The sequence below is a fragment of the Lepisma saccharinum genome, chromosome 22 (genome assembly GCF_977018435.1).
Source record: "Lepisma saccharinum chromosome 22, izLepSacc3.1, whole genome shotgun sequence".
Taxonomy (NCBI): domain Eukaryota; kingdom Metazoa; phylum Arthropoda; class Insecta; order Zygentoma; family Lepismatidae; genus Lepisma; species Lepisma saccharinum.
Window position 1 is genome coordinate 4,181,985 of NC_139250.1, and position 25,399 is coordinate 4,207,383.

A 25,399-nucleotide genomic window follows, 5' to 3' on the forward strand; every position below is an offset into this window, starting at 1 on the left:
AGGTTTCGAGGGTGACATTATTTAAAAAGAAAATAATAACACACTGAAGAGACACTATTGCACGAGAGGGCTGTATTTAATCTTCTCGCAACTGTTCTTTGTGGCGCACGAGTGAACGATAAGCGAATAATTTTACACCACGCTTGCTACAAAAACACTGAGCTCAAACTGACCCATACTCGCAATGTTCAAGAACGCCTACCACAATGGAGGGTCATTGTGTATATCCAGATGAATTTAACACCCATCGTTTTCCCTTGACACAACAACTCAGCTGTGTCAACATTGTGGCAATCGAAAAACATACGGAAGGAAAATGAAAGGGTTATTTATTGTGTGTGTGTGTGTTGAGATGTGATATTTTCCGTGTTTCTTCAAGGAACGATAACTCCGGCTTTAGGCAACGGAAATTCATGCGACTTGGACAGTCAGGTTCAAAATGTCTTTCCCCATCTTATGATGAACCTTAGAGTGGTAAAAACTTCTTGCGTGCACTGCATGCTAAGAACAAGAAGATACACGCTTGCTTTTTCACAGCTGAACACACAATGGTCAAGAGTGAACTTCAGCACAAGCATGGTTCATAAGCCCGAGTATTGGATGTACAGTCCAAGCCCAAAGTTTGTAACAGTATTTATGGCAGGACTAGTTAGAGACAGTAGCATAGTATACACACGCACAAAGTTTCTTGCAATTAGAATGATATGATTTGTTCATTGAATGCATTGCTTCGAACCCAAGACTGCAACTAAAAGGAAAACATTATCAGTGTTACAACAAGGTGCTGTTATATTATCATTAACATTTATATTGTCGTCAATATAATGAGAGTTCATTTTTACTGTTTAGTCAATGGTATCCTACAATGTTGTTCCTTCTTACATATAGCACTTTGTTCTTAGTATGCAATTCTGTTTTATATTTTAATGTTTATTAAGGGCATAAATTTACACTTTGCATTATATGTTAATGTGAAGTGTATGTTTTCCAATATGTTGGTATTTCTGCTTCATCACTGCTGGGTGATATTAACGTTATTTTAATAAATTAAAGTGTTTAGAAAAGTGCATAAATCACCTTTTTTAAGTGGAACAATATAAGCAGTCTCACTTTAATTTCAAGTCTTATGAAATGAATGTTAATAATAGTTTAGAAAATAGATTCTTGTGTCATTGTTAGACTGAGCGAATACCGCTTTCAACCAGTACTGATTGGAATACTCTTTTTGGGTTTCTGTCAAAACTTAAACATTTATTAATTGTAATATGTAACTCTTTCATTGGAATTTCACCATATTAATGTATCAGAGTTTTATTTTGAAATATTCATTGTGGTTTAGTCACACAATTGTGATGCAAAATTATTTGAAACTACATATTTTGCATAATTTTTAGGACATTAAGACTACGTGAAAGTTTTGCATTGTGATACCCTACACTATGGAGAAGTGTCTTGAGTAACATCATTAAATTCCAACCAATACATCAATAACTGATCAGCCATAGTCCTTTGTTATAGGGTGTTAAAATTTGTTATAATGTGGAGGTGAAGTCTACTGGGAGAGAGATTAATTACGGCTAGAAATTTGGCACTCAATGGGAAAGAGATTAATAGTTTAGTTCCTGTCGAGAAAAGTACTTGTAAATTCAGAGAATAAGTACATTCTAATTTCATATTTTGACAGTTGGTCCTGAACCAGTGACATATGGATTTACTCCTCTAGGATTTACTCTGATCATATGATTGCAAAGAATCAGTTTATCCAGTATCTTATCAGAGAAAGGGGGGCGGGGAGACCTCATACATTTTCTCGAAACAATATCAAAGATGTAATAATGTTTTAGGAGTTGCTGTATTGGAAAATAATAATTGGACTAAACTGCAAAAATTTTGCTTTACATTTTACTAATGGAATGGTAAAGCTTTAAAAATATTTTAATTCTAAGGTTTTGAAATATGAAGCTTTTTTTTATTGTTAGTTTATATTGTGAATAACAATTACTAATCTTGCTACAACATATTTTGATGCTACATACAAATTCACTGGAGTTGGAATTATGCCAATTCATGTTAATTTTTATAGCAAGATGCATAAATGTAGATAAATCTGGAAATAATTATTTCAATTTGGTTAAGTGGGAGGGTCGGGGTAGTTTGAGTAAAAAGAAAACTTATTTTGAAAGTTCAAATGCACACAGTATTGTGCAAAATTATTATTTGTTAATGTTTTTGATTTCATGTTGGCAGTAGGACTTTCTAAACTGTTTCTATCCAGTTGTGCAGATTGCTTGTTACTCGAATGGCAGTCAAAAATTTAAATATACCCAAATTACCCCAGGGTTTGTTGCAAAATGTGATTTGGCATGTAAAAACCTACTTTGGACTCTATGTACACCTAGATTATGCCTGCCACAGGCAAGTTTAAATACTGCTTGTCGAACTCAATATTCTACATTACATTTTGAATAGCTTTATTGGACAAACTAGACTTCTGTCTACAAACTTTAGAACTGGAAATTATTGAGTATTGTACATGATGGACATGTTAACACTTGCACGGTGAAAGTAAAAGTCCTACATCAATTCTATTTTCCACATTTTGAGAAAAATGAGGAAAATCACACACAAGAATTTTTCATACTTAGGAAATATTGCTACCACAGTTCTTCTGAAGTTCTTTTTTCATGCAAGAGGGAAATATAGAGAGTTTGGTTCATACATGGAGTCATAAACTATATGTCCTTTCCATTATCTGCAAAGAGAAATATACATTTTCTTGTGATACAAAAATTTTGGTGTGTTTGTACCCAAATTAGTCCACTTTTGTTAATTGTAATGTGCTTAATATGTTTTTGTAATACAGAAGCTTAGTAGTTAAGTGAACCAAGAAATACTGACCTCTAGTGTACTCCACACTTACTTTCACCTGACCCACTCTACAAGGTCACTCACAGGGCAGCCTTAATTAGGTGAAGCCCTTATACAAAAACTATGGAAGAATTTAAAATAGAAAAATTGTTCGTTGATGAACCATGACCAACATGATTTGGATAAATACGGAGAAACTAGTACTCACTTTATCTGCAAAACTGTTTTCTTCTTCTTCGTTCTATTAATTTCAGTGGCCACTGCCACCATCCTCGTTGGAACATGGCAGTGGTTGGATGGTGGAAGTGGCCACTGAAATTAATAGAACAAAGATAAAATAAACAGTTTCGTGGATAAAGTGAGTACTAGTTTCTCCGTATTTATATCATACCGCGTCTCTCTTTTCCCAATTATGAATGATTTGGATGTTATGTCAATGGCAGATACAATATACACTTCTGAAAAAAATAATTAACTTCTCATAAAAAATTGTGCAGTTTCCAGTAGGAAATATATAATTTATAACAAAATTTCCCCCTATTGCCCCTACATCATCAACTTGGATGTGTAGATAGGAATATCTCTTTCAAGAAGTCTGATTGAATTTTCTATTTTTGTAGCAGAAGCGTAATCTCCGTAAAGATGTTAGGCGTGGCAGAGAAAGTCCCCAAGACCGAGGAAAGGAGGACAGATATTTCCCCCACGAAACAAGGATACAATGATATTTCAAAAGATAATTTATAACAAAATTTCCCCCTATTGCCCCTACATCATCAACTTGGATGTGTAGATAGGAATATCTCTTTCAAGAAGTCTGATTGAATTTTCTATTTTTGTAGCAGAAGCGTAATCTCCGTAAAGATGTTAGGCGTGGCAGAGAAAGTCCCCAAGACCGAGGAAAGGAGGACAGATATTTCCCCCACGAAACAAGGATACAATGATATTTCAAAAGATAATTTGCCATCAAAGTCAGCTGATACGGGATATCTTACAGACAATATATAAATTGCAAGAGAACACTCAGCAAGGCAGTTAGTGTTCATTACAAGCACTTTGATAGCTAAAAAATGCAAGAAGATAGTAGTAAAAAATTCCAGGAAATTATACCCAGATTATTTTGGTTTATATTAATCCCCCTTCTAGTTTGGATATTCATGGCAGAGTCCACAAGTTCAGTGAACAATTGGAGCTTAAGGCAAAAAGAAATGGCAAAATCAATTCAGAGATTACAGGAAGTGTTTCCATCCCAGAAACGAGAATTCTGGAATATAATTAGGTCAGGGATGAGAAATCTTCTTTACAAGGAAGAACCAGAGAAACCTTTTGTGCTGTTAATAATTCATAACCCAGAAACCAAAAGTAAAAGCATTTCTCTTGCAAGAAACGTAAGTGTTTTGTTTGCAGAGCTCCTTGGTGATGCTTCAAAATATCCCGTAACAATCACTGTCGCGGATGTAGGAAAGTCTGTGCAAGAGGAACCACAAGAGCTCTGGGACAAGATATCTTCTCATTTCCATCTAGGCTACAATGTAGCCTTAATTGAAAGCCTCTTAGATTTACCAATCCGTAAAGTGTTCAGGTTTTTACATGCTTTATGTGACACTACTGAAGCACCTTTTAAGAGAGTGATGTACATATTTCTCGTGGAGCGCACAAGAACACCTAGCGTGACGTATTCTAATTCGAATGAATTTGCTGGAGATATTTTGAAATGTGCATGGCAGGGAGAGCTGAATAGAGATGAATATCCGTCCCTCATATCGCGGTTAACAGACAGTGTGGTTGAAGTGATTTAAGAAATGGTATGCAGTGACTATAAGTAATTTTAAAGGCTGTTCTTACAAATGTGTGTGTGCTGTTATACAAATGAAAAAGATGTGTGTTACCATGACATGTTTAATTACTGCAAATAAACTTTGTTTTATTATGGAATCGCCTGTTTTTCTAGTGCTTCTATGAACTGTGCTCATTAATGAAGTGTGAATGGAAGAAGGAAAACTTTTTGGGAACATCTGCACATACAGCCATTTTGCACCCTTCAATGTACTCCTTATCTAAAAACCTTAATGTTAACGTAATACAACTTATAATAAAGAGGAAACAGACGTTATTAAACATCAACTTTAGCAGTAACATTTGAAGGTTAAAACTCATAATTAAAATAGTACATATAAAAAATGAACGTTAAGAAAAAAAATTAAATTGTGTTGTAGAGAACGGTCACAACCCGAGTGTTAAAAGGGGTGTAAAAACCCTTGAGAAAGGTAAAAACTACAAGGTTGTAAAGAACCTGCACAGGACAAACACAGCACTTTAAAAAGGTCACCACATAATCAATTTTGTAAAGTTTCCATAAAATCTTTTAAAAGTAGAAATTCAAGGATTCTGAGCAACACATTACTAACATTTCAAACAAAAGTTTTTTACATACATATATATATATATATAATAGGGTGATTTTTTTAAAACTCATGGTTTTTCTTTGTTGTGTAAAATTTGTAAATGAAGTATTATTTCCATGCGGTTTGTGTCAAATGAATACGGAAGGATGGGAGATTTATTGGAGTATGTTTACCGGTTTATATGCATCACGGGTAATATCGCCCACGCCTCAACAAAAACAGAAAATATTCACCAGTGTACCCTACAATAACATTGAAGTATTGGATTTTTGCTAAACTGAATTAATGAAAATGAGTTCTTTTTTTTTTTGTATTCACTCAAACATAAATAAAACATAAAAATTATGGCACAGACAGATGACATAACATCTCACCTTTAAAGAAGGTGCTGAAAGTGTTTACCTCCTTCCTGTAAACAAAGTCGAACACGCCGTTCCATGTTAAGGGCTGTCTGACATAGTGTTTCTGCGCTAATGTTCGCAATTTCCATGATAATGTTCTGCTTCAACATTTCCAGGAATGTAGGGTTGTTTGTGTACACATGTCCCTTTAGGAAGCCCCACAGAAAGAAGTCAAGTGAAGTTAAGTCTGGAGACCTCGGAGGCCACAATCCCTTTGAAATAACCCTATTCGCAAAGAAACTTTCAATCAGTGCCATACTGTCATGCGATGTATGGCATGTAGCACCAACCTGTTGAAAATAACCCTTTGTGAGTTCAATGTCATCCAAACTTTCAACAAATTCCATGAATATTGCCCTGTACCGCTCTGTGTTCACTGTTTCATTGAAGGAGATTGGACCCACTATATGTGATGCTGAGTCAGCACACCATACCCCAACTTTCTGTGAGTGGAACGGAATTTCGATTACACTATGTGGATTTTCAGCTGCCCATATCCGTGTATTCTGAGAATAAACATAACCAGAGAGATGAAACCAGGTTTCATCAGTAAACCACGTTATTTTCAGGATATCAGGATTACGCACAATAAACATTAAAAACCAATTACAGTAATCTACACGTTTAACTTAATCTGGATCCTTCAATTCTTGAACAGCTGTAATTTTGTACGCCCTTAGTTTCGCAGTTTTTGCTGCCTTTTTGACATGTTGAATAGCTATAGCCGATTTCTTGTGACAAACGACGGAGAGATTTCTTGGGTGACCTCAAGAGTCGAGCACTGACATCTTCCACAACACCTGCCCGCAGGATCCGATGCTTCCCTGTCTCACTCAGAAGCGATCCTGTTTCTTCCAATTTCTTCACTAGCGACAATATTGTGTTCCTGTCTGGGGCAGAACATGAGGCAAATTTGTCTCTAAATGCCCTTTGCCTAGCAACAACCGAATGTTTTCCAAAAACTTTTCACGATAAACACACGTTCCTGCAAGTGCACCATCCTTACTGTGTGTCCTGATCACAATAATGCAACTTTTCAGCACAACAATTACGCAAAATCACACAACTTTCCAGTACAACAATATAAGAGCTCAGTTTCCTGGTTATTGTTGACAATGACAACGGTGCTATCTACAGGAGGAAACTTAAACCTCCGCACTGCATCCAAACCCCCAGGCCATATAGACGCGAAAGGTACACTGGTGAATATTTGCTGCTTTTGTTGAGGCGTGGGCAATATTACCCGGGATGCATATAAACCGGTATACATACTCCAATAAATCTCCCATCCTTCCTTATTCATTTGCCACAAACTGCATGGAAATAATGCTTCATTTACAAGTTTTACACAACAAAGAAAACCATGAGTTTTAAAAAAATCACCCTATATATATATATATATATATATATATATATATATATATATATATATATGGGACAAACATAAAAATTTAAGTTCATTTTATGCTAAGATAGCCTAATGAGGTCTGGAAGTACAGTTTTAAAATGGAATTCAAACCACTTTGAGTAGGCACATTTCAAATTATTTTATTTACTTAGTTGCAAAATATGGCATTACAAACATCTGATCACACAACTGAAACTGGAAGCAAAATAGGTTAGCTGCAATTAGCAAACCACAATTTCTGCTTTTTTACCAAGCCAGCTTTTTATCTGAAAAAAATATGCATTTATAAAAGCCAAACTCCTTTGCAACTCTACAGGTATTCAACAAATATTTCACCACATTAAACATGAGAAGCCCACTCAACATAGTTGACCTTAGTTTTTGATTCGAGTCCATAATTTTCACTCCAGACTCCTGCAGTATATTGATTTAAAACTTCTTGACATGGAATCTCATATTCCCTCTTGTAAGAATCTACAATTTAGTTTTGTGATAATTTTCCTATTTCTGATTTGGTGTAGTTGCACTAGCTTTTCAGCTACTGTGAACTATGTTCAGAGTTTGTTGAAGTTATCACTTTATATGTAGGTCAGTCAAATATAAACTGGAATTTGAACAAGGAAACACATCCACTTAGGACCAATCAGAGGTCAAAGTGGGTATGTCTGAGACTCGTTATATACCATGCAGTTCACATTTGAAACGTTCAGTCAGTGACTAAGTGACACACAAAATCAGAATAAAATTAAAGCAACAGGTAGCAAGGAACATAATTTATATGCACCCAGAAAATTTTAAGGGTGTGAATGGAGCACAATATTTGTATTGCTCTATTCCAAGGGGTTACTAACCCCTCCTCAGAGCATCTATGTTTCCTCGTGATGGTTGAAATATGAAGCAATACATCATCAGGAAGATATGTCTAGGGGAGGACTGCATTGTTTACAACAGTAAAAGAGGCAAACCAAGAGAATTGAAAGACAGAGCTTCTTATTTCATGAAACTTTCTGAAAGACTCTTGCTGTCACAATTACAAATGTTTTCTGTTTGTGGGAAACAAAGAAATAAGTTACTATGCTGATGTCTGCTTTGGTGTACTTGCAAGTGAAACTGGACCAAAACCTGCTTTTATGTTGGTCTACTTGCATTAATATAATGTGTATGAAGTAGTGTAGAATTTTTGTCATGTTTGCATGTTTTAACTGTTGCCAAATTGCATGTGTAATACTGGTTTTGCAGAAATGTGTTTATACATTGTATAGCATAAAGTAATAGAAAGAAGAGGCTGTTGAACCACCACAAAGAAATTAAGTGGCCATTAGCATTCAACAATAGTAGATTTTATCAAGTAGCTTCATAGTTTACTTGCGGAGCTGAGTTAGCATGTAAACTAGGTTCTGAAATCCTGTGTGGCACAATCTCAAGTAAAGAATGTTACCCTAAGAATGTTGTTGTTTCTATTTGATTCTGTGGCAGATAACCAATTTTTAAGAAAATGTGTCAGTAGAGATGAGATAATTGAAACTTGAAATGTTCATACTTCAATCGCAATGCTAATCTGGAATTTATATCATGAATGATCTTTATTGTTTAATTTTGAAGAAAAAATTGACAGTTCTCGGCAGGTACGAAATGGCATACCACAAGGATCGCCTCTTAGCCCCCTCTTATTTAACATTTATACTCATCACATTCATTATCTAGAAACATATGGATATCAATTAATTCAATATGCTGATGATCTATGCTACTATTAACAAACTCTTGATGCAACCCAAGGTATAATAACCTTAAATAAAACAATTACAACCTTGGAAAATTATCTTCATCATCTAGGGCTAAATATTTCCCTTCCTAAAACTAAAATCATTATTTTTAATTCAGGTAACTGTTCTCGTTACCCAAATAATGTCAAACAAATACATAACATCCAGGTAGTAGAATCTTACAGATATCTAGGAGCTTTCCTTGACAGGAAACTGAACTGGCAGATACACATAAATTATTTAAAAGAGAAAGGACAAAAAATTATAAATCTTTTATGCTGTATCTCGACCACAAGGTGGGGTAGTCATTTTTCCACAATGTTGTCGTTTTATAAAAACTGTTTTAGAGCCCTATTCGACTATGCTGGCTCTGCTTATCATGGAGCAAACACAAAGCTTTTCAACGCCTTGTATGTACTGTCTTGGCTTGATGTCATCAAGTCCTAACATGAGCATGTATCTAGAAAGTAATGAACAAGCATTATACCAGTAACGGTACAATATCTACTCAAAACATGTGAGACATTTCCACCCTTTCAATAAAATCTTTGCTATTCAAAGACAGTGGAATATCGAAAAGGATTTAACTTCTATTCCCACACGTTATTTTTTCTTATAGTGTTATTTAATTGATCCCGAAGCCTACCACCTCACCTTCACGCACATAGAATCACTCATCTGACAATTCCTACTGAATCACGTGTAGAGATACACTACGATGACCACGGCAAACATGAAAATTATAAAGAATTCTGGCCTAAGTCGATTTTTATATACACTGACGGTTCAAAATCCAATGATGGAGTTGGTTGTGCATTTCATGTTCCATCGTACAATGTAATTAAAAAAATTACATTACCACAATATACATTGATATTTTCGGCTGTGTGTTATGCCATATATCAAGCACTCCTCTATGTTGCAGAACTAAGAAGTAATCACTCCCTAATCCTTACTGACGCATTGAGCATCTTGCAGGCTTTGTCGAGAACAGGCAGTGCTGCTTACAAGTTAACAACATTTGAATACTTGATTTTATGCACGATTAAGCATCTTCAACAAGAAGGACAGAAAGTGGTTTTCACTTACATCCATGCACATAGTAATCAAAATAAATATCGTGACATAGTAGATGCAAATGCAAAAAAAGCAAGAACCCAGGATTATGCAACACTTTTTCGACTACCTTATACAGATCTCTTACCCAGAGTAAAATATAAGTTACAAAAGCAGTGGGAGGAGTGGTACAAAATAGAGCTACAAAATACCACATCCTATAAGTGGCATGGTCAAGTCAGAAATCATAGACCTTGGTACCACAACATGATTGTTTTTATATTAAGAATGTGAACAGGTCATGTATTAGTAAATCAACATTTGGCTCGTTTAAAGATTGTGCCATCAACTTCCTGCCAATACAGAGAAGCTAATCAAAAACTTAATCATTTAATTTTTGAATGTCCCTTAAGACAACAATACCGAGACTCTCTATATAAAAACTTACAACATGCACAGGTACCATTTCTGATATCCTTATCTACACTGAAGTTATTTGGATTCTTTATAGTTTCACTAGAAAACATAGGTTTACTATTTGAACAACCACAATGATTCACACTACAATTGAAATTAATAATCACACAAAACTGTTATACCATAAGAACAGGAAGACATTAGCGTTTCGAAGAAAGTGAACGATATTCAACAACAGTTTGGAACATAGATATTAATAAATGAACCTGAACTCAGCAACTTTGGCTAGAAACTGCAAATGCAGTGTGAGCCATAAAATAAAGAAGAGAAGAAGAAGATGAGATAATTATTTAATACCATGGACTTTCACACAGATTGAGTTGTCATCATTTTCAACATAGGAAATTTAGCATTTAAAGTTTAAATGTAATGAAACAATTTCAATTAAAATTTCCATTAATCGATAACCGTTTTTAAACTTCTTAGGATGTGTTAATTGGACATTACTCATTGTCTAGTGCAACTTCTTTTAACTATTTCTAGAGAGCACCTTTCCTGTTATATCCAGATGAACAAATGACTTTTTGCTACCCCCCCCATCCCCTAAAATGTGCCTTCATGGCATGGTGCTATTTACATGAGGAAATTACCTTTTTTACCTTGGTGGCGAGGGACCTGTGATTTTACTACAAACCTGTGATTCTGGCAAATAGAAACGTGTTCATCTGAAGATGAGAGAAGCTCGCAAAATCTTGTGTTGTAATAGTTGAAAGGATAACATTGTATGGTAAAAAGAACCATTTTCACTAACAATCAGAAAAGTATTATTGTTAATCTTGCTACCATATCTTCACTTCAGGTGTCAAGAATGTGTACTAATTCACCTTAGTAACTGAGCGCAAACTTAAAGAATATAATGTGCAGTTATTATGATAAGGATATTAAAATTTGTAGTGCAAACAAAATATTTATTTGTGTCCCGATGTTTTGTATGTGTTGGCTGTCTTGATGGGAGAGCTCATCTACCAGAGGTTCTGGGTTCTGAGTCCCATTCTGTCTTGGCTAATGCATGCAATATTCTTGAGGAAAGTAGTTAGAAGCACTGAGCGATTCATTGTTCAAAAAACCTGATTAGGTACAATCGATTATCAGCAATATTTTCTATTTTGTTTGCTTTTAGACTGGACCTAAATGTCGAAATAGTATTAGAAAGGCAGAAGAACAAAGAAGAGAAGATGGTGGTGAATCAACTTTGTATCAAAGGACAGGAGGCCACCCTGAAGGAGGTGAATCAACTGTGCATCAGAGGACAAGAGGCTACCCTGAAGGAGGTGAATCAACTTTGCATCAAAGGACAAGAGGACGGCCTGAAGGAGATGAATCTGAGAAAGATGAACATAATTCGGAAGCAAGTGATTCACAACATCAGAATAAAGTTAAACCAACAGGTAGCAAGGAAGGTTGCAGTATACGTGTGAGGTTAACTATATTTGCAGGACTGATAATGATAATTATAATTATAATTACGAAATGGTTACACTCTAATCAGAATATAACACAAGACAAAGATAAAGATTGGAATTCTACACAAAAGGAAATGAATCAAGTGGTAAAAGAATTACAAACAGAGTTTCCGTCACTGGAACGAGACTCTTGGAAAGTTATAAAGTCAGGCATGAGAAATCTCATGTACAAGGAAGAACCAGAAAAACCATTTGTGTTATTAGTACTTTGTAGTGAGGCCACGAGAAGTAAAAGTGTGCATTTTGCCAAAAGATTAGGCACCTCACTAGAATATCTCTTCACAAACAGTTCAAATGATCCACTAAGGATTACCAGTGCTAATGTAAGCAAGTCTGAAAGTGATCCATCGCATCAAGATGTTAAGGATTTAAAGGAGAAAATCTTTTCGCATTTTGAGCAAGGTTTCAAGACTGCTTTAGTTGAAAACCTGTTAGAATTACCTCCTCAGAAAATATTCCGGTTGTTCCATACCTTGTGTGACACCACCGAAGCACCATTTAAGCGAGTTATGTATGTAATTCTTGTGATGTATGAACCAAAAAATGTTCAAGAATCGAAACCTGATAAAATTGGGCAAGTCGTTTTGAAGTCTGCATGGGAAGGACAGTTGTCAGACGATAACTACCCATCTTTGATATCAAGACTAACGGAAAGTGTCATTGAGTATCATCATGAAATGCATTGAGATAAAGATAATTGTGAAAATATTATAATTTCTGGTGTCGTGCTTCTTAAAATATTGTAATTCTGGATTGACATTTTTTGATGTGACTGAATAATTGTGATAAGGATTATGTGGTTATTTTTTTAAATGTTGGTAACATGCCATTCTACTGATAAGCATGTAAGATGTTAGTTTGTAATAAATACCTTTTTAAGCATGTAAGATGTTAGTTTGTAATAAATACCTTTTTAAACTTGTATTATAATAATCTTCATTTTATGAATAAGTCCCCGGAATATTAAATGCATTTTAAAATGAACAGAAATTTCTTGATTTTATAAAAAGTTCCTATATGAAGTATAAGCAGGTTAGAACTGTTCCAACTACATAACGTACTCTTGTATCAGTTTTCATTTTGTTATTTCGTGCCCCATTTTCCTTCACTGAAACATTAATGAGAATGGATGATGGATGCATGAAATGGTTAAAGCATCCATGCTTACGAAATCCAAAACCAGTGGACAAGAACAGCCGTTCTATTTACTATCCGTGACAAAAATATTGAGCCCTCTGTTTGCATGCTTGTAAAGTTGTACTCCATGGGAAGAAAAAGTCAAATATAACTCATTGGAAAGCCAGAAGTATCTGCTTTTAGACAAAAGCAAGACAAAGTGATTTGAACTCTTTCTGTTCTCTTTTCGTAAAAGTTTAGTTTTTTCGTGTTTTTTTTTAACAAGTCGAATTGAATTGTGTGTAGCTTCTTGTAAACCAGTTGTAAAAATATAAAATTTCTTGTGATTGAAGCTTGTTTATGTATATATAATTTTGCTATCACGCGTGGAAAGCCACAATTAATGTTTAATAACAGTGTTTCAATCTTGGTAATGGTTAGCCCAATGACTATGCAAAGGATATCCAAATGATGAGCATGGTATAAAAATCTTTTCACATTGTACAAATTGAAAACAACAGACAGAATTGTTTTCCTAGCAACCGGCTTGCATGTTTTCCATCTCGTCGCTATGAGCAAGTCCGCTTTGTTGCCGCATGCTGCCGCCAGCCCTTTAAACTCTACGTCCAGCCAGCAGGTTTGACACAGAAAGTGAGCCGAAAGTTTTGGTTACTAAGCAAATTGTTGTGCACAGGGAAGCATTGTTGAGATGATGTAATCGACTAATACAGATTTTCTTACTGTGTTCCTACCATGAATTATTACCTGAACTCGCACACATCCATAACAATCCTTAAGTACACTTTTTCTTCCCTGTTTTCGTTTATGAAGTTGCTGTACATCAAAGGCATGTTATATTTCTTTTATATATACACAGAGGAGACTAGAAAACCAGAAGTTACGGGTTCGAATATTTTATGAAATCTTGTTCATCGTTGTAATTACTCTGCTTAAATGAGTGACTTAAAATGATGTTCGCATAAAGATTGGATAAAAGCTGGAAAATGTAACATTGTATACAAAGAAAATGTATTTTATTCATAATATGACAAATTGTTTATTCATTATTTTACACTGCCACAATGCTTTCGATCGGACCAACGGAACGCACTTCCAGTATTTCCGCAGGCCGTGTAGCGAGACGGCAATGCTGTGGAAGTCACCTGCAGCCAGCAGACTGAGATTGGCTGTATCTCGTCATACATCATCCGCACATTTACCATATTAGGAGCGGTAAATAATAATTAATATCTGTGCTTATGCTTGAGATACACAAGATAAATTTGGATCATATGTGTATTTTAAACAGTTTTTTACAATTTAATTAAATTTGCAATTATGGATTTCACGTTTCCCTAAATCTTCTATTTTTGAAGTATCTAGTGAAGATATGCATTTGACTTTTTCCGCAGAGGTGCAAGAATAATCCGTCTTCAAAACCAAAAAATCTCAATATTATATCAACAGTTAATTGTGAACTGTATGATGTTAGGTTCCCCATTCTTGCAAAATTGAAGAAAAAACTATATTTTTTAGTGAATTTTTCCTTATAAGAAAATGCAACGAAGAATAATTTTCAGATGATGCTTATTAAAAAATAAGACACTTGAAGCTTTCCAATGAGGTATATTTGAGGACAATTTCACAAGCAAATGAACAGAGGGCTCAGTATTTTTGTCACGGATATTAGGTCATCTAGACACTTTGTGCCAACATAATGTATGTGACATCAGCAAAGTTATATTATTTTGCTTATATCTACACAACTAAATTATATACACCAATAAATTTTAGCAGTTCCATGATACTGTATACATTTTATTGTTCCAGTGGGAAGTGTGTAGGAAAATGGGATATTGTTATTTCATATTTTTAAAAATATGTCAGCTGTAAGATGTGTTCTCAGGTTTTACAAGAATTTATTGCAAAAGTACTCTTTTTACTTGCTGTCAAGGTACACCTGTTTTTGTTTTTTTATTTTAACAAAAGTTTCATCCAACAGCAATAGGCAGATTGTGCATCGCTATTTTCATTGTGTTTTTATTCTGAACACGTTTCCAAAAGTTAAGCACACGATGGTAAAATCAGCAAAAATGGAAAAGTAAAGCTTTGAATAACACAAAATTGCACATGAAGGTAGCAAATGTGTTTATGCATTTGCAAACAAGAATTGTGTACAAAGATTAAAAAAATATTAACTTTTCGTAAGTTATATGATGACGTGACATTGGGTCATTAACAAAATGGTGTTTAAAGGCAAACAAACCAAACAAAACTTACATTAATATGGTGTGTGACCACCCCGGACCTTCACACAAACTTTAGAACGATTTTTCATGCTTTCAATGAGGTGATCAACCATCGCAGATGCGAGCAATGGCCATTCTTCCATTAGGGTAGTTTCCAACTGTCTGAGACTGGCTGGAGGAGGTAAACGTGCAGAGGCAGCATGCCCGAGGACATCTCGAAGGTTTTCAATGGGATTAAGGTTGGGGGAATATGCCGGTCACTCCATACGAGAGATGCCATCACTTTCCAGGTACTCGTCAACGATGTTGGCTCGATGGAGACTGGCATTATCATCCATAAGGAGGAAATCAGGACCAACTGCTGCAGCGTAGAGTCTCACAATGGGGTCTAGGACTTCATCCCGATACCGCGCAGCCGTCACAGAACCGCCTTTAAAGATGTGCAGCTCGGTGCAATATCCCATTGAAATTCCAGCCCACACCATGACATTGCCACCTTTGAATGCGTCATGTTCTTGGCCTGATTGCGTGTACCTTGTTCTCTCCAGACCCTTACATGCTTATCATCTGATTTCAGGGCAAATCCGGACTCGTCTGTAAACAGAAAGTTGTACCAATCTGAGACAGTCCAATTGACATGTTGAAGACACCACTTTAATCTTGCCCCTCTTGCTTGGATGGTTAGTGCAACACAAACATGTGGTACTCGGGCATGCAATCCCTTCATGTGGAGCCTTTGGCGCACAGTACTGGCAGATATTGTCTTACCAAGTGCAGCTGCAACCATGGATGTAACAGTTGTGGAGGTCGCTTGTCGATTCTGCTAGGCTACTATCGCAATATATCGATCATCGGAGGGGGCGGTAACCCTTGACAACCGGGCACAGGTTTCTGAACAACTGTTTGACTTGTTTGGAATTGTTTCCATAATCGAGAAATTACCGAATGATCAACACCAAAGAAAATAGCGACATCTTTGATTGACTGTCATGCTTCAATGCATCCGACAGCATGCCAGCGCTCACTATCTGTCATTTGTCTTCTTTCAGCCATAGAAACACTAATATTATCAAAAATAATCCTACAAAAGTTATAAACACTTAGTATCAGTATCAGCTTTTAAATGCACCTCAAACCCTTCAGAATGCTGATGTCTTCAACGAAAGTGTGATGCTTCTTGCACGAAATCCTTGCTTTTATGCTATTTTAAGAGCACAGATTAAGCACCTAGGTACAGATGATTCACACTCTACTTACAATAAGGAAGCTACACATAAAAACTGACATCTACATCTGCAGCGATTTTCAGCCACTCAAATTCAAATATGCTTTCGAAAATTTGCATTGCCTGCTTAACTTTTGGAAGGCAGTGTACATCCTGTATTGTTTTAAGTAATAAAATTATGTTGATTTGAAGCATGTATTGTCCTCTACTGATTGAAATTTTTATTTCAATTCATTTTCATCACACTGTAAAACAGACAATGAAAATGGTAATGAACATTTTGCTTACTGTCTCTCCTGCTATTGGCTGTACATATTCACTTGCTTCTTAGTTCAGTCTTGGGTTCTTGGCTTAGCTCATTACTTTCATTATGTGTATTTTTTTTTTTTTTGTTATTGTCTTGAATGAAATTGGTTTAATGGTTATAATTTGCTTATTGCCATTAGGGTGGGTGGAGTTCTCTTCAAGTTCTAATAGTGTTGAGAAAATTGCATTATGGAAGTGGTAACCAAATCAAAATTGGATAACATTTTCAGTTCATGTATACATTCAACCAGTGCCATTGCCAACAGCATGTTTTCAGAGCATGTAAAGAAAGCATTCTTATTTTTTTAGAAATGATTGATCCTGATTCAGAAGAAACCTTTCTTTGCTCACTCACCTTGAAAATATGTTGGCAATATCAACTCATCAATGTATACACATAATAGAGGCTGTTAACAGTTCAGGCACCAACCTTCAAAATGTCAAACTAGAGTTTTTCAGCCTCTGACCATACAGAACTAATTGATTGGTGAACTTACAAACTCTCTCCACCCCCAATGATGCACTATGTGACAACAGAAAGTATTTTGTCATCCTTGGTAACACCAGGGGTGTCAGGTTCAAATTCCTGCCAGGATAAGTGTCCCTTCATTAATATTGTCACTCATCGTCATCTTTGCGATAGCCGGCCCCTCTGGCAGAGTGGTTAGCAAATCGTGCTACGACGCCAGGGGTCCCAGGTTTGAATCCTGGCCTGGGCATGGATATTTGTGAGTGTCCATTCATCAATCATCATCCCCATCTTCGCAAATTAGCCAAAAGTGGCACGAAAAGCGAAGTAAAACAAAGCAAATCAAATCACAAATCATCTTTGCGATTAGCCAAAAGTAGCAGAAAAGCAAAGTAAAATAAACCAAATCAATCAATCGACTCTGTCAGTGCTACTGCAGTGGGATCTGTTTCCTTTGAAACACTGTAGACATTGACATTGCCTGGTTCCTCCCAGCATAGAGATGTAAAATACGTGAAGATTTGGCACACACAGGAGATGTACAGTGGAATCCATGAGTATTACCATGTAAATTGTCCATCCCCATGTTCATGCACTTAATTTGACCCAAAAAGAGCTTCAAGAATTAAAAGAAAACTCAAAACAACTTCTGCACCAGCAAACATAAAAATCCATCGCTTAAAAACACACAGGATTGAAGAGAAAAATTAATGAAAATAGTCATGGACAATTTACCGAGCAGTACTCGGATCCCACTGTTCTATGTAGAATTTTCAGCGAAAAATCAGGCGAAGCCAGGCTAGCTTGACACTCAGTGGTACAGCAATTGCACTGTTTGCCAGAGACCCTGGTTCGAGTCCTGGTCTAGCCTGCATTTTTCACGTAATCTTTCTTAGTATAGAGACAGCTTTATTAGAACAATCCCATTGTCCTGTTTTGTAATACCAACATTTAATAAGAATTCAGACTTTAAATTTGTGCCTGAAAACAAGTAAATGAAAGAGACTCTCTCTCAGTGGTTGAGAAGGACATGGGTAGAAGTGCAGCAACCTTTTCATGGTGACTTCTGGATAATTTGTAGAGTGCCACACACGTAAATTTGCCGTTGCGTAGAAACGAATTTTCGTTTCGTCTCCCTCTCTCTTAGTATCACGTGTTCTACCCTGCTCGAAAACCTTCGCTATTGTTGCCACATTGTCATTCCATTCCTGGACACACTCGCGCAAACATCATTGAAAACAATTGAATAGCGCTCCAGCTCGCGGTTCCCACCGTTCGGTAGGGACGCTAATGTGGCAATATAGCACGGCGTAGTGCTTGCTTCTTTTATGCAGTGCATGTTCATTGGCTAGCTAGTAACTAGTGTTGCCAACTGTAATAATGAAGCACTATTTCTGTCACGGAAGGGGAAAAGGCAGGTAAAGTGGCGGTGAGTTTTGTTGGATTGGAAGCACCATATTTTTATTTTATACTAAGTATTTGACCGGTTTGACGTTGTGTGCGTGTATTGCGTGTGTGTATGTAAAAGTGTGTGTTTGCTAATGAACGTTAAATTCCATAATGCCTCCAGTTCTGTCGAAGTTGAAATCAAAAACCTTGCATAGCCAAGCTCGGGAAATTCTAAGCAACGTGCACGAGTTCATGAAGGAGGAAGCCAGTCATGGTGTTAGCATCCCAATAAAGCATTTTGGCAAGAGAGCAGCGAACAGCAGCAACAAATTGTTCATATTTCATAATTTTGGAATTATTCAAAATAAATAAATTATGTGGCTCCAACATCATTTCAACTCTGGCTCCGGCACGTGTTCTTGTAGAAATTGCATAGAGGAGGCTGTCATTTTTGCTGCTTAATGCGATACATATTGTTTTCTGTGTTAAAATTGCCATGCTTTGATGGGTGACCAAGTTCATAGCAGGGCCGGCGGAAGGGGAGGGCGAACCGTCCCATCGCCCAGAGCGGCAAAATTTGAAGAGAAGAAAAAAATAAACCTATTGAAAACTGTGATCGAGCGAGATATTCTTTTGCGCTGAATAGTATTGAAATAGCATAAGAAGTCTCATTATTTATTTTATATTTTGATGTTTTAGTTAGGAATATATTGATTTTCAATTTTCCGTTGCTGCGTAATGACCGGGGCGGGGGATCGAAATAGAGCGGCATCTGCCGCCACCTCCCAGGGAGGCAAAATGACTAGCGCCGGCCCTGGTTCATAACAAAAGAAAAAGCCTCGCAGCTTATCGTCTAGTGGCAGTATATGTACTTGTTATTGTTGTGGAAGCCGGCATCCTTTGTAAATGTACAACAAAGGCAACCGACTGTCGCCGATCTCAGAGAGGAAATAATAATACTGCTTCAGGAGGAGTGTTATGGTGCAATTGTAGCGGTTTAACACGTTGGCATGTTATTATCTGCCGTTGCAGTTCCATACCAGTGTATACGGGTTTTGGGAGTGAAAAGTTAGAACGCCACCAGTGCATTAATGCAATGAAAAATAATATTTTTTTATTTTGTTTGAAATCACTCAAATAAGGAATCGTATGAAGAAGTCTTCTTTGCAGCATTTTTTGTAATTTTACTTATGTGTTAGTTCATATTTTGCGAATTTTTAGTCCATATGTATGTAGCTACATACAAAGCCACTTGTTAGTACATATTAATCCTAGTCCTGGTATAATGCATGACGTTTAAAACTCAACGTTAGATAGACCTGAATTCTCTAATTTTATTGTTGTACATAACAGCTGTGCATTGGCGCACTGCAGCGATTTTTCTATCTGCTCCATTAGCAACACTGCTTCTTTAGTTGTTTCGCGCATCGCACGGCAGAATTATCTGCGCTGGACTCTAAGGAATGAAATGGGCAAACAATAGAAACATTGAAATAGATAAGTAGATTAAATACTGCTTATTTCATGTGCAATTGTTTTGTTAATATTTGTTTATTATCAAGCCAAGCAAACAATTTGCAATAAAAAAGTTGATTAAATAAATTATACAAACAGTCAAAATTGAATATTTTTGGCAAAATTTTCAAAATTTTCAAAATTGAACCTTAATGTGCACACTGAAGATGTTATCTGGTATGTTTTTCCTCTAAGTTACTGCCTGCAATAATGCAACTTTCCTGCACTATTACAACAATGAAAACCTGCTGGGGAGTACTGAAAAAATTTTCAGATCCAGGGTTCTCTGGAGTAAGAAAGCCACTTACAGAACTTCCAAAACATACCCTGTGTCTCAAATTAAGAAGACCTGCCCATCCCTTTGTGGTATAAAAATTGTGTTCGCACAAATGCAATGCAGAAAGTATGAGGCGTATTCGTAAAGTAAGTACCATTGGCAAATATTTCCACTGTAGCACTGCGGTCGCGACCATGTGAGTTCTTGCTGACATCCATCCGTTAGTAAGCCACAGGCAGTCGTGGGAGCAGGTCATGCTTTTTCTTCGTAAGTTTATGAAGGTGTGAAATCCGGTTTATCTTTCATTTTCTCAATGAAAGAAACGTGAAACCGGTAGACATCCACCGTCAACTGTGAGAGGTCTTTTTTTTATGTTTAAAGAAGGTCATGAGACAGTTCACAATGAGCCAAGGAGCGGTCGGCCATCTGTTGTGACCGAGGATTTGGTGAAAACAGACGCTTCACAATATCGTCGCTTTCCATGGAATTTCCACAAATTTCAAGAAAACAGTCCTGTACGAAATTGTGACAGATCGCCTGGAATCGAAAATTGTGGTCAGCTTTTCGACGAGGATGATGATGTCGAAGCAGAAGTGCATGGATGACTTTCACAGGTGGGAACATTCTATGATTATGGGATACAAAAACTAGTGCCACGCTATGACAAATGCTTGAAAAATGGTGGAAACTACATAGAAAAGTAGTTTAAGGTCTGTAGAATGCAATGCAAATAAAAAAGGTACAAAACTATTTTACTTTATTTCTTACACCCTTTCGGTACTTACTTTCCGAATACGCCTCGTATGAATAACAGAAAATCATGGTTACATGCGTTGTACAGAGTTGTAAATGTGTTAAAACTTTAGAATATGCTAAAAGAGTATATCAAGTGCAGAAAAGGTGGCAAAATATAGGACTTGTAGCTAAGTAGACACACCCCCCATCCATTGCCACACCCCTAATCTTCAAGCAATATAATCAACAGAGGACAACTATTACAATGAAAAAATGCAAATTTATCTGCTTAATTTTTATGTAGAAGTGAATGATATATTTTTCTGTTCTTGACAGGAACAGGCGACACCTCGAAAACCTCTTCGCGATGGTCAGACGAAAATTTCAGTAATGGGACAACAAAGAGCATCAGCATGGGAACAGCATGAGTCTCCCGAAAATGATTTGCCAGATGGTGCTGTGTCATCTTCTGCTGGTAAATTATACCCAGACTTGACGGATTACATGGTACCACATTCTTCTCATCAAACTATGAATCACATGGTACCATTTTCCTCTTATCAACCTACAGCTCACATGGTACCATATTCGTCTTATCAAACTAAAACCAACAATGGATGGAGTTTCAAAACACGTTCATGTACCTGGATAATACCTGTTCTGGGTATTTTGTTGTTGCTCTTCACTGGAGGAGGTGTATCATATAATATGTACCGGTCTTCAAAAGATTGGAAATCCATGCAGGGCAGGATGGAGGAATTGGTGGGAAATCTGCAAATTGTTTTTCCTTCACAGGATAAAGAATTATGGATTGCAATAAGGGCAGGCATGAGATCCCTCCTTACTAAAAAAGAGCCAACGAAACCTTTTGTGTTGCTGATGCTTAGTAAAGGGGCAAGGAGTGAAAGTTTGTGCCTTGCAAAGGAAATAGGCAAATCATTTGCAGAGGTGATGAGTGGATCAACAAATGATCCACTGATAATTAGCGACCCAGTGATAATTTGGAAAGGCAGTCCAGAAGAAGAGTCAAAGGAGTTACGAGACATGATACATTCACATTTTGACTCAGGCCATTATGTCGTAGTGTTAGATAACTTGTTACGAATTCCTCCTCGTAAATTTTACACACTATTACATGGTATGTGTGACGACTCACGAGCACCATATAAAAAAGTGATGTATGTATTTCCTGTGGAGTATGAGAGTGGTCCTGCCAACAGCACAAAACCGGAAGAGACTGCAGAGTATATTTTGGAACGTGCATGGAAGGGACAGTTGGAAAAGGACAAATACCCATCATTAATATCAAGACTGACAACTAATGTCATAGAAATATCTCCAGAAGAGAATTTCAAAGAATGTAATTAGCTTTAAAGAAAAATGTGTGTGCACTTTTAGTATTTATAACAACTTGCAGATGTAAGTTTAATAAGATTCAACACCTGTGATATGTTAAAAAAAAGTCAACTATAAATTTCACATGATTTGAATATTTTTTTTAAAAAAAATCATACAATTATATATTTCTCTTGTACAAATGGAATATGTAAGGATGTGATAATAATAAATAAAGCTCTCTGTCCACAACCTGTGTATGGTTTATTTGTTTTGGATCATATTTTTTCAGGGTAAAAAACAATATTATTATTCCCATTCTGAACATAATCCTATAGAACAGTGGTTCCCAAAGTGTGTGCGGGTGCCATGGCTGGCTTACAGGGGCACCGCGAAATGTTTCAATATTTTCAGTGAAATGATATGATTGTTTCAAATATGTGCTTATTTAGTACCTTTTACACACAAAATGTTTCTGAATTTGAAATTTGTGATTATTTTTTAACTTCAGGCAAGTAACCTAACCTAACCGCTAACTGAGCATTGCATGTGTTAGATAGGCCTACATTCTGACTTGGGTGCCGCGGGAATGTCTTGAAACACTAAGGGTGCCGTGAAACGAAGAAGTTAGGGAACCCCTGCTATAGAGGATATGAACATATGATTTAAAGCAGATTATGTTGGGAAATACAGTGGGCACCCTCTTAACCTGCCTTGGACCCACCAGTCGTCGGTTTAACTGCCTGCTCAGCAGAGGGAAAAAAATATTGATTTCTTCCAGAATACAGTACAGCCTTCTTTAAATACGTGTAGTACTGTGTGTATTTTTAATGATGTAGTCTACAGTTGTTTAGTTTAAAAGATGTATACACACTGTACAATGATACACATACAGTAGTTTTCTGTGCTTTTTTTTCTGATCCTCTTGTGAAGTGATGATTACTGCATCCCATTACATAATTCGCTTTAACTGGCCATTTCGTTATTTGGCCAGGGTCAGGTCCCGTGGCTGCCGGTTAAGAGGGTGCCCACTCTAATATAATATTAAAACTAGTCGAGGCTGCCAATAGCATTCAGGACCTCTGTGATAGCATAGTGGTTAATGCTGGAACCTTGTAATGAAGTAGTTCCAGGATTGATTTTCCAGTTAATAGGACATATTGTTCCACTTTAAATTGGAGTTTAGGATGTACCAAGTAAAGATCAACACCATAGAGTAATTGACACAGCAAATAGCTACATCAACAGGGGAGATCAAGCCAGCTGTGTTGCAGCATGTGTTCAAGTCTACGTAAGAGAAGTGGGTGCTATGCCTAGACTTAAAGGGCCACCACATTGAAATGTACAGAGTTTGTTTTCTATTCCAGAATACTTTTCAGCAGTAATGTCGATTTTGTCAATGAAATGCTTTTCGAGTAAATAAACTGTCAAGAGACTTTTGAATCACCCTGTATTTTGATCGCATCCAGCGTGTACTTTTTTTTTTCAAACTAGGCCCTGTAGAAGAGTACACAGAGCCACTAAAGGTTGAGCCAGAGTGCTTGGGTGCTTGTGGAGAATATAGGAGAAGGCAGGGGTTTATCCAGGATTTTTCCCTTTGGGGGGGGGGGTGTTGGAAAATTTTGGGGGGTGTAAGTTTGGGGATGTTAAGTGCATGTTTTGGACTGTTTTAAAAATGTTCGCCGTAATTCAATTTCTTCAAGGATGTTTCTAGAGATTAACCCCCCCCCCCCATGCTTTCCCTTCACGTAACATTTCAGAAGAAAAAAGATGTCAAATACAGGGAAAGATGGAAAATAGATTTATGTTAACATTTCAGTTTAACGTTTCGAGTATTGCTTTCCTTCCGATAATGTTCAGTACTTGATTTCATCAATCGTTACACAAAACACAAGGGATGACATTAAATAACACAAACTTTTAACATATAATTACCAGGAATCATTTCATGCAATTCTTCAGCTAGTTATAAAGAAATTAGGAACACTTGCTCAATATTTTAACTGTATTTGTATCGTTCTTGCTGTAGGTGTAACTCGGAGTTCAACTTGGGGGTGCCAATTGGAATATCGGTGAGAATGCATTGCATGGGTGTGCGCGAACTTGCCTGTCTGAACTAGTAGTAATAAATGCAGATATAATATGACTTAAATAAATTATGCTACTGCCAGCGAAGCGAGCAAGAAAATTTTTAGAACCATTTCTTTGCAAACTGATTATGCATATTATTAGTTAAACATAGCTACAGTATCCCATGATGTTTACTCTTTACAATCTTGCTTTGCTCGTTCGTTGAAGACATCAATATGAAATTCCTTGACCGATTTCATTCAAAAGCAATATCAGGCATCTATCAAACGTGTATCCCAACTTCCCACTATATTTTAACGTCTTCATGGCCATGCTCTAAATATATCGAGTTTCATTACTTTATTTCAGTTTGTGAATCATCGTTTAAACAGAGATTTGAAAACACCAGCAGAATTTGGAACTCGCTCGCTACATAGAACTATTAAAATTATACATGCATATTTTCTGTTAGAACAGGAGGGGGCAGGGGCATGTGGTGAGGTAAAGAGGATGCCGAACGAGCAAATCAAGATTGTAAAGAGTAGGCTAAACATGGGTACTGTCGCTGTGTTTAATTAATAATATGCATATGCATTATACCCTTACAAAACTTTGGAAAATACGCTTGTCGCTTTTGAGAGTTTATCTTTCAAATACTAAATGAGAGACACTAGGGAATTAGGAGTCACGTGCCTCTTTGCCAGGGGCGGCGCGTGCCTTTTCAGTCAGGCAGGGCACATTTTTCTTTTGGGTGGGGGGGGGGGCAGTTTACCTCTATATTCCTCTTTAAGGTTTTTGAGGGGAGTTTCTTGATATGGAGTAAGTAAATTGTTCGAACAATTTGGAATAAAATTAACATTCTGATCAAGATA

At 36.6% G+C, this 25,399-nt stretch overlaps 2 protein-coding genes across 6 annotated transcripts in view; both read left to right on the forward strand.

Moving 5' to 3' along the window:
• The window catches only part of LOC146004619 (uncharacterized), a 44,046-nt gene extending 21,363 nt beyond the window's left edge, over positions 1 to 22,683 (forward strand). For 2 of the 5 annotated variants that reach the window (XM_083143494.1, XM_083143491.1), the window contains one exon: positions 21,459 to 22,683. In XM_083143494.1, coding sequence (XP_082999620.1) covers positions 21,459 to 22,490 — 1,032 coding nt within the window. In that variant the 3' untranslated portion in view covers positions 22,491 to 22,683. Of the gene's footprint in view, positions 1 to 11,498; positions 12,760 to 21,458 lie in introns of those variants that run through there. The other 3 variants (XM_083143495.1, XM_083143493.1, XM_083143496.1) reach the window with 2 other exon arrangements.
• Positions 3,947 to 4,768, forward strand: TORIP (Torsin interacting protein). Its single transcript, XM_083143499.1, has one exon. The coding sequence runs from the start codon at positions 4,023 to 4,025 to the stop codon at positions 4,662 to 4,664; it is 642 nt and encodes a 213-aa protein (XP_082999625.1). The 5' UTR covers positions 3,947 to 4,022; the 3' UTR covers positions 4,665 to 4,768.
• Positions 22,684 to 25,399: the final 2,716 nt, after the last annotated feature.

Excerpts from the sequence above, each read along its gene's own strand:
- TORIP (XM_083143499.1), top strand. The coding sequence starts at position 4,023 with ATGGCAGAGTCCACAAGTTCAGTGAACAATTGGAGCTTAAGGCAAAAA.